This window comes from Belonocnema kinseyi, chromosome 2 (genome assembly GCF_010883055.1).
Source record: "Belonocnema kinseyi isolate 2016_QV_RU_SX_M_011 chromosome 2, B_treatae_v1, whole genome shotgun sequence".
NCBI lineage: Eukaryota > Metazoa > Arthropoda > Insecta > Hymenoptera > Cynipidae > Belonocnema > Belonocnema kinseyi.
Window position 1 is genome coordinate 35,715,240 of NC_046658.1, and position 10,956 is coordinate 35,726,195.

Consider the following 10,956-nt stretch of genomic DNA (forward strand, 5'->3'; position numbering starts at 1 on the left):
ATTAAGCAGTTTTGGAACAAATTTCGCTGACACACGTCTCATGCCCAAAACGTCCGAAAAGATAGCATGGCATGAGCCAACCGATATGCCAACATCTTTAGCTACTTCTCTGATGGTAATTCGGCGATTTTTTAACACCATTTCTTCCACTGCTTGAACGTTTTCATCTGCTGTTGACGTGCTGGGACGTCCAGGGCGAGGTTCGTCTTCGACATCCTCTCGACCTTCTTGGAACAGCTTGTACCACTTATACACATTTTTCTTACGCAGAGTAGACTCATCGTATGCAACTGTCAACATTTCAAGAGTTTTAGAGCACTGGATTCCATTTTTCACACAAAATTTAATGCAAACTCTTTTCTCCATTTTTTTCGAAAGAAGAAAATCGCCGAGCACACCAAACCCTTCTCACCTTTTACGCCTCTGCCAGAAAAACAGCACGAGCTATATAGTCAAAACTGTGAACATATGATCGGGACGAGTGTACCAACACAACAAAACAAAAAATTTAAAACTTGAATGTGTGTAGCCCGCGAAAATTGAAAAGTCACCTTACTTTTTGAACACACCTCGTATATATGATGACTCTTTTCTATGTTTCTTTGGAAACAAGAACTATTAAATAATTAAACAACTTCGATTAAAAATGAAGACTTTGGTTTTCTTGCTACGATTAAATTTGTTTACGGAATCCACTAACAATGTTTATCCGGTGACACTTTTCTATGTTGCTTTGTAAATTTACAAAAAGTAATAATTATGTAAGCAAATTTAATTTAAAAATTAAGAATTTGACCCTTTTTCTACAAATCAATTTCTTTATGGAGATAACTATGAATTTCTATCTGATGAGTCTTTTTTATGTTGCTTTGTAAATTTACAAGAACTATTAATTATTTAAACAACTCCGATTAAGAAATTAAGAGTTTGGTGTTTTTTCTACGAATAAGCTCAATTTTTTACAGAATTAACTAAAAATGTTTTTCCGATGATTTTTTTTCTACGATGCTTTGAAAATTTCCAAGAATATTAATTATTTAAACTGTTTCGATTTAAAAAATAGATGTTTGGCCTTTGTCCTACGAGTCAATATGTTTCCGAAGTCAAGTTAGAATGTCGATTCGATTACTCTTTTATATGTTGCTTTGCAAATAAAAACCATTAATTATTTAAACAATTTCGATTAAAAATTAAGAGTTTGGATTTCTGTCTACGAGTCCATTTTTTTACGGAGTCTACTAACAATGTTTATCCGATGATTCTATTCTATGCAGCTTTGTAAATTTACAACAACTATTAATTATTTAAATAATGTCACTTTAAAAATTCATAGTTTGACCTTATTACTACGAGTCAAATCGTTTGTTTACTGAGTCAACTAAGAATGTCGATCCGATGACTCTTTTCTACGTTGATTTTCAAATTTACAAAAACTATTCATTATTTAAAGAATAAAAATAAAAAGTGATTAAAGTAGAAATGAATATCGTTGTATTTTATAGAACTTCATTTCAAAATAAAATGTTCGTATGTAAATTAGTTGCGGTCACGCGCAGAGCGCGCGTATGAACTTCTAGTGAATTTTGAAATTGGGTCCTGGTTCCAACGAGCTTAAGGACACTTTCTATGAAGGGATTTTTTATTGTTTTATTTAATAATTTCTAAGTATCTTAGTTATTATTATAAATTCCACGATGTAAAAGTTAATTAAATTATATTGAAATAAAAGTGTATGTCCGGGAAGATTCTATATATTGAAACTTTTTTTTCCTATCTACTCTTTCATGGATATTTTTGCCTCAACCATTATTTATTTTACCGGAGTCATGAAAAATCTTAAGTCATGCGTTTCTCTCTTATTTCTCAGGGTATTCGCCCGTTCACGACACCGGAAGGCAGCAAATAGTTCCGGAGGCGGTGGTATGGGGAATGAAGGTCCGGAAGGATTCGATCCCTATCGATCACGGTCGCCACTTACGGAGGAGGGATATGCCGAGAAACTTCGTCTACTCAGGGAAGCTGCATCGATTCCTATGGAGAGATGGAGAGCTCCAACGGTTTTAGCGTGGCTGGAAGTGGCACTTGGTATGCCTCAATATGGACCGCGATGTGCTGAAAATGTGAAATCTGGCAAGGTAATGTTTTAGCAGCACAGTGATGAAATTATTAATTTTTGCATCAGTTAAAATTCAAGCGCCAAATAAAAATAAAAATTGTTTTCTCACATTCATTATGGCTGCAAATTTTATATCTTTCAATTATTTCAGAATTTTGTCTGTGCTGAATTTAAAGATTAATTTCACTCCTTTAAATTTGATAATCTATCTAGTAAAGAAAACGAGTTTAAAAGTATATTTAGATTTGAGAAGATCTTAAAAGATTACAGGGATTGCAATTGCTAATTGCAATCGCTACATTGGCTTTCAAAGAATGACCAGATATTTCACTAGATTTCTGGAATTCCAAAAAACATTACAAGTTCAGATAATTTGATAACTGAGTACAGTTTCATCAGATTTGAACGAGTGTGCACATTTAATCCCTAGAAATTGTAATGAAATAATAAAAAAATATGAATTAAAATAAATTTCAGGTTTTGCTCGAATTGAGTGATGCTGAGTTAGAGGCGGGTCTTGGGGTGACTCACCCTCTGCACAGGAAAAAGTTAAGACTGGCGATCGAAGAACATCGGCAACCGAATCTCGTTCGATATCCTTGTATCGCACAACTAGGACATACTTGGGTCAGTTCTGAGTGGCTGCCCGACCTTGGACTTGCTCAATATTCAGAAAGTTTTGCCACTAATATGGTAGATGCGCGCATGCTGGATCATCTTAGCAAAAAAGAACTTGAAAAGCTTCTTGGCGTGACTAGAAAGTTTCATCAAGCAAGTATAGTTCATGGGATTCATTTGCTCCGCATGCTCAACTACGATCGACAGGTAAGTCAGCAAAAATTCGAAACCCATCTAATTTACCACCTTTACCTATGCTACAGTAAGCAACGGCGCAAAAAACTTAAATCCATTTTTAAAAAATTAGAAAATATTTCTTAAAATGATCAGATTTCTTAAAAATAGTATTGCTGATCTATAGTAACAATACTTGATAATATAATCATCTTTAAGGCTCTAGCGGTTAGGAGGCATAATTGCGAACAAATCAACATTGATCCTCTGGTTTGGACGAATCAGAGGTTCATTCGGTGGGCGCGAAGTATCGACCTGACTGAGTACGCCGACAATCTAAAAGGTAAAATTTTATAAAAACTTATTAGTAACAAAAAATATTTTTAAAATTAGTTACTTTTTGTTCCTGAAAATCCTTCTAAACGTAATCTTGAAACTTAAATAACTTTAGATTTAATCTTTCATCTATAGTCTTCTATCTGCATACTAAAACGCACAGATGCAAATGTTTTTAATAATATTTCATTTCAAACGTTTTAAACTGAAATCAGTATTCGCACAGTGAAAGAGCATATGACTCAGTTGGAAATGCGACGGAAACTCAAAAGTTATATCCTTAATGTCATTCATGTCCTTGCTTCACGAAATTTAGACCCGATTACGAGTTTTCATTGCATTATTCCTGAGATTTTTCAACACTGCAATTTTACAATTAAAAGACACTTTGCATTTCTTCGCTATATTTATTTTAATATTTAGGGGTTTTACACCGATAGTCAATCTAAATGATAAAAAAATAGTTACAAAAAACTTCAAAGTTTACACTTATCTATGAAAAAGGTGATTACGCAACTATAGAAATACAGCAATGCCTTTTATAATCTTTCGAAGTAGTCTCTTTGGCATTAAGGCCATGTGACGAGTGGGTCATGTGACCAGATTCCTACCTTAACCTCACTTTTTTTATTACCCAACTTATTTTCACACGAAGCACCACATCGAGTTGAAAATTTGGGATAATAAATAAGAAGTACTAAGAAAGGCGGGTCTGGTTCTAAATTTCAATCATTATGAAAAAAGCAAAAAAACTTATTCACAAACAAAATTTTTTTTCATAATTATACAAATTTAGGACCAGACCCACCATTCTTAGTGCTTCTTGTTTCGTATTCCAAATTTTCACCTGCATGTGGCGTTTCGTGTGATAATAAGTTAGGAAATAAAAAAAGTGTTGGTAAGGTAGGAATCTGGTCACGTGACCCACTCATCACATGGCCCTAAGTGAATTTCTTTATACTTGGAAGTCGTCCATATAACGATGGACACACAGCTTTCACTATTGAATTGAAAATATTGAGAAATTATTTGCAGATTCTGGGGTACATGGTGCACTGGTGGTTTTAGAGCCATCTTTCACCGGAGATACGATGGCGACAGCTTTAGGAATTCCTCCTGCAAAGCATATGATTCGACGACACCTCACGGCGGAGCTAGATGGTCTTGTGCTTCCAGCAAGGTACTCAGTCTACTGTCATCCAGATGCCACGCTGGAGAACGTTCACTAATCAAAGTGTTTTATATTTCCCCAGTTCCCCTTCAAAATTAGGAAAATCATCGAATCTACGAACTTTAACATTTTGATCCTCAGTGGCAAGTAACACTCATTTTTGCGTCCCTGCTTAAATATAAATAAAAATACAGTATGGGAATAATGCTGCACTTTGTATTCATAAGTGCACGATGCAACAGGTAAAATAACAATGCATCAGTAACTATTCTTTTTAGTCAGTAATAGTGTATTATTAACCGAGTGGGGGAACTAGGAGCTCCCCAACTAACATGAATTTGCCGCGGAAGCGAAGCGAGCGCGGTAACCATGCGTGTTGGGAATCACTTGGTTAACATATTATTTTCTTTACATGCCGCGAAAGGGAATGCGATTTCGGGGCCTGGCGCGAAACAAGGAAAGTGATGGGTTCCAAGATGCTGTTCTGCCCGAGTAGAGTCCTGGTGGAAAAGTAAGCATTATCAAAAGGACTCATCATCGATTATGAAATCTATCACTTTTACTGTTTCGCACCAGGAGCCTAAAATCGCATTTCTCGCGCCGGTATTAAAGACAAACTTTTTCTTGTATTTTTTCCTATTAACTAAATTTTTGTTAAATCAAACAAAAGTTTTGTTGAAAAAATATCAATACCCTTTTTTTGGTCCGAACAAATATTTGTCTCAGTTGGATTTCTAATTTATTCAGGGTTCAGGCGTATTTAACTTTTTTTCAATATAAATATTCTGCAACATTCTTAAAAATTTGAGAAATGTTTTCAAAAGACTTATATACTAAATATTCACTATTAATTATCACTAATCTTACTAAGCAGGGATGCAAAAAAGTTATAGAAACAAACAAAGTTTTGCGGACAGTTGCCTCTTGAGTTTCAAAATGTGTGAAAAGTTCAATGCAACGAAACATGCGATACGTCAATGACAAATTTAAATTATTTATAATTAAATTGTCGGCTTAAAGAACGTTGTATAAACAGAGGCTTTGACTCGCTGAAATATATGTTCATATTATTACCTTTTTAATTCTAAAATTCGTCCGCGGTAGCGTTCAGATTAAAAGAGTTTAATTTCAACGTTCAAATTGAAATACTAATTCGACATCAAGGTTAAGCTCTTTGTGTTAAATAATTATGGGAACTCTGAAAAAAGCCTACTGTTAAGCATCTAAACTCGGTATTCAATTTTTATATAATAATAATTATTTATTTATAGTAGAAATTATAATAAGTACATAATCCGAATAGTTTTAGAAAGAAAATACAATATATTTTAAAGAGTTGAATAATTCCTGTTCGCAAAACGCTAAAATTAGCTATTAAGCTATTTTCAGTTATGGAATTAAAGTGTTCAAAATTTAAAAATCAGTCTGTTGTATCTCACGATAAAAGTGTTTTCGGGATAAACAATATATTAAAATTTTTAAATGGTCAAAATAATTGTTTTTAAGCCCCTAGGTTAACATACAACTTTCCAAATGCATTAAAATATTCATGTATATTTATTTGAATGAATTTTGTTTTTCTGTCAACGAAATTAAATAGAATAACCTAGAAAGTATTATTTACTTAATAGAAAGTTAATATTAAATACTTTTTTTTTAAGAAAATGAAAGAAAAAAAAATTATAAATACAAAATCCGATTTGCCCGTTACCGCAGACAAATTTTGGAATCCAAAAAACTGACATTATGAACATACATTTCAGTGACTTAATAACCTGTGCATGCGACTTTCTTTGAGTCGATTCTTCAAATTTAATCAACTCTTGACAAAGTAAAGAAATTATTTTTTTCTTATAAACTTCAAAACACGAAAAATGAATTTCAACGGATGAGCGTAATACAAAATTCTTGCTAGCGTTTTAATACTGTTGTTTTGTAAAAATCGCAAAAAAGGTCCCTGTTGATCCTTGTAAAGTATGTCGAAAGTTGACGCTATCTGAGAAGACAGAAGAACAAAAATAGTGTGCACAAAAGTGAGTAGCATGGAAAAAAAGTGTGCGAGAAAATAAACAGAGTGTCACTTTCGGCATATTTTAGAAACATTAAAAGGGTTTTTTTTGCACGTGTGGAAAAAGGTACTTATTTGAATGCCTATACTGACCATAGAAAATTTAATGGTGATAAAACGTGCATGTCTCGTTACATTTTCCATTGTCGCCTCGCATGTCGCGTTTCATCAATATTTACCATTCGGCCTCTTGCGTCAGACATGAAAGTGGAAATGAAAGCTTATGAAATTTGCACGTAAACTATCAAATAAATCAGTTAATTCAAACAAATAATGCCATAAAATGTTGAATTATAAAATATGTGAGAAGAACTTTACTTCATTTCGCGAATTACACTCTTCAACATAAATATATTATCCCGCGTAAATTAAAAAATATATAAATTTACCGCTAAAACCCTTTTAAAATGAGTTAATATATTCATAATTGAAATTGAAGCATTAATCATAATTTAGCATATTTTTCGGATTTTCCTTTCATAGTGAAGTCTCAATATGAGTGGCGTTGTTGGGATAAAATTAAAAATGCGTGTGAAGAAAATTAAATAACGTTCGCCCACTTTCGTTTTAATAATATTAATGCCCTCTGAATTTGCGACTCTATCAGATCGCTGTTATGCCGCTAAAGCTTGCTCGTAACAGTCGTGTCCTGTATTTTTATAGTCGATGTTTTAGTTGAGACTCAAAGAAGACTTCATGTCCTTAGAGTGTGCGTAGAATTCCTGGTAACTGTGTTGGAGCGTGGCACGATTATTAGATATAAATTCTTACTAGGGAAATGGAAAAGAAACATTAACACCTATCCTCAATCAATCAACATAAGCCATCGCTGTAATAAAAATATTTATATTTTTAAAGATAATATTTTCATCAGGAGTTTAGCCCATACTGAATTTCAGTATACAGCTCTTTCTTAATCATTTTGAATCTACTTGCATTTTTCTAAATTCATCTACGTTACATCTCTTTAAAACAGTAAATAAATTCAGTTTTATTCAAGTGAATTATTATCGAATTCTAAGGATTAATATGATTTCCGGTAGACCTACATATTTTCAATATTAATTTACCAAGTTTCAAGCATTTCTTAGCAACAGGAGTGATGTTTTAGAATATGATTTCTTCATGACCTAAAAAAATTACAATTCGGATGCCAAGCAGTTTTTCAGCATTTATTGTTGGAAAACGGACGGGCACATTTTTTTAATCCAGTACTTTATTTTGTTAATTGTCAACTTTGTAATCGTTTAGTTGCGGATTTCAAAACAACATGAAAACAAAATTCAAATTAAAAAAAAAAAGATTAATATCATTATAATTTTGAAAAATACCGGATTTTAAACTAATATATACCTGTTTTCTTTCTTTAAAAAATCCTAAAACTTTTTTAGGTCAGAAGCAACCCACATGCGAGATTTTAAGCTTTGCTAAAAAATGTTACAATTTCAACCAGTCCCAAATTTTTCGTTTTATCGCTACTATTATGTCAGCATAAGAAAAGTTCTAAAAAATGTTAATCAAGAATTCTTTTGAATAGTTTTTAATTTTTCTCAAATAAAATACTTTATAATACCACTCTGATAATTTCTAAAAGCTTGTCGTAAAGTTTCTCAAATAATGTTGATTTCCGTGATAAACGCTTTTAAAAAGGATAAAATGTGCAATTAGAGTGTAACTTCGCGTAATAATCTTCCATTAAGGTTGTGTAAATGCCATCGTGTAAATATATACGGCTGCATTTAGTTTGAATTAGAATTTTTGTTGAATATTAAATATAAAGAAATTTCAAATTTTAGTGGAATATTAAATTTTCTCCAGGCTTCAATTCCAAAAGTGTCTGCAAGCTACTTTAGTGTTTATTGAATAATGGAAGCCTTCAAAACTTCCTTCGAACGCATTACGTCTCTCTATGCTTCCAGAATTTATCGTTTGACCATCTCGATCGAAATTATTGTAAAGATTTAACTTTTCAGTAACATAACTATATATTTTATCATTTTAATTTTTTATTTCAAAGCTTGGATCCGAGCAAAAATTTTATGTAATATTGTAACATTAATGCATAAAAAGTAACATAAGACTGATTAGTCAATGAATTCTCAAGTTCGATCGAGGTGGTAGTTTTAAATTTAAATGTACTCTTAATCACACATATTATACCGGATCAACCACGATTACACGCATGTTGATACGCATACTATATACAATACAGCCGACATAATGTACATATACAAACATTATTCAGTCCTTTTTCTTCCAAGTTAAATTCTTGCTCAGTGTCAGCGAGTTGTCTAGATCTGCAGCCTATTCGATCTATCAGCAAAATCTCTAAAATACACTGAAAAAATAATAACTCATGTTAATGTCGACAAATTTTCATCTAGCTGAGCCGTAGCCCACAGCTGCTGCCTGCACTGCACTGCGCTATCTAAAACACACGTCTAATTCTTTAGTCATTCTGGCGTCATTCTTGGTTACCAATAAATTACAAAAATCTCTTATTTCCAAAACTCAGGGTGTCTGTCTGCACTGATAAATGTCGAGAACGTGTCATTATAAAATATGCATAATGAAATTTATATTACAAGACACATTTTAACTATTTTTAATAAACTGCTTTGCAATATACAGTGCAAAGTTTCATACAGATAATTTATCTTGTTACAATAATCTACATTTTTCGAAATACTTAAATGGACATGTCCTCAGGATGATTGTGGGTTAATAATTCCTATTTTACATATGTTTTAAGCTTTCATCAAAACTAAAAACAATACAAATAATACGGTAAAATAAAATGTTTCTTCGCAGAAGTGTATATTTTCTCTAAAATTGTTGTCACAATGAATACAACATTATAAGGTGATTTTAACCTTCTTTAAGGTATTAAATTTCCTTTTGTGAATTTCAGTTTTATTAAAGGTCTTTTTAATAAAATATTTATATTTACGAATAATATTTCGCTTTCAACAAAATTTTAAAAAATCGTACTGCCTTTAATTTTAATGAAAAATGCTTAAGAACTATACAGAACGTAATAAGAGAAATAAATTTCCGCTTGAGTTAAAAAAAAGAAGTATATTTATCATCAGTAGAACATTTTAACTCAAAAACGTAATAAAAGTTTTTTAATAAAATGAATTTAATAGCCCGAATATTTTTTGGGGAATATTTTTAAAAGTTTTAGTAGACGCCCTAAGGTTAAAGCAGAAACTTAATTGAGGAAAATTAATCCGAACAACTAACTACGAGACTTTTAAAAATGTTAAACTGGTAACATTGATTAATTTATGGAACCATGAGTCACGCCATCTTGCATTATGATTCTTTTTGTCTTTTTCTAATTTGCTAACTTTGTCAATCTCTCGACTGCTCGATGTTACATTCTCGGAATTAATTGGCTCTGATGTGTCCACTTCATAGGGAAATTTATGTCCTATAATTTTCGTGTCTTCTAAAAGAAAATACGGTCGCTTTTCATATTTTCTTTTTGCGCATTAGAGTCCATAATCCAGCCTCCACTAATATATCTGTATGCACTGAGAGGTCTATTGGATAACTTTGGTCTAAAAACAATATCGAGAAAAGCCTTCTGGTTATGAATATATAAGGTACTCTTTCGAAAAGTTGGTTGTAAATGGTTAAAACAAGTTTTTCCAAAGCAAACATAGCATTTGTGAAGAAAATTCTATAGAATATGTTTCGGAAAATTTGAACCAAGACAAAACTTTCTGTCGTGTACACTGCTTTATACAAATAACCGTTTTCATGATATAGTGTTACAAACAATTAAATTTGCACTAAGGTTGACATATTTGCTATTAGGCGATTATCCGCGAAAAAGAGGACTTTTTGCCTGAAAATAATGGGTAAAAAGAGCGATTTCTCAATCGTTGACATGGGCGTTGAAAAATAGCATATTTTTCTCAGTAGTGAGGAAGTGCTATCTACAACTCAGATGGACACTCTGCAAAAGAGTCAATTTTTATCCGTGTCCACTATTTTCAGACGAAAAGATTCGGCTTTTTCGCGTAGATGTTTTACAAAATAGTATATGGCATTCGTGGAGAATATTTCATTGTGAAGTGGCATTCTTTGTGCACTTGCTTCGTTCGCGCGTCACATGAATGCTTCTTCACAATCTACCATTTTACCCACTTGTAGCAAAATATGATATTAAATGCATATTCAAAAAATGCCCTTTTATAACAACTATGTATAAAATATTGCACACATAGTTATTCAAAAAGTCCGATAAAGTAAACGCAAAAAATTCTTATTTTGGTTCAAACTTTCCAAAACCTATTTATAGATTTGTTCTCATAACTACTGTACTTTTTTAAAAATTCGTTCAAATAATTAAAAACAAACATTTCTTAAATATACCCTGGATATTAATGAGCAGGGGGCTATTCGCAACATTTTAAGCCAAAGTTACACTGAAGACCTCTCAGTGCTTATAGGGTGGATTAC

The 10,956-nt window shown here is 32.2% G+C and overlaps 1 protein-coding gene across 2 annotated transcripts in view; it reads left to right on the top strand.

Annotated features, from left to right (window-relative positions):
- Window positions 1-10,956, top strand: part of LOC117167570 (kazrin) — a 182,226-nt gene that overhangs the window by 156,338 nt on the left and 14,932 nt on the right. For both annotated transcript variants that reach the window (XM_033352604.1, XM_033352605.1), the window contains 4 exons: window positions 1,868-2,135; window positions 2,594-2,941; window positions 3,128-3,251; window positions 4,280-4,424. In XM_033352604.1, the coding sequence (XP_033208495.1) occupies window positions 1,868-2,135; window positions 2,594-2,941; window positions 3,128-3,251; window positions 4,280-4,424 (885 nt within the window). The remainder of the gene's footprint in view (window positions 1-1,867; window positions 2,136-2,593; window positions 2,942-3,127; window positions 3,252-4,279; window positions 4,425-10,956) is intronic.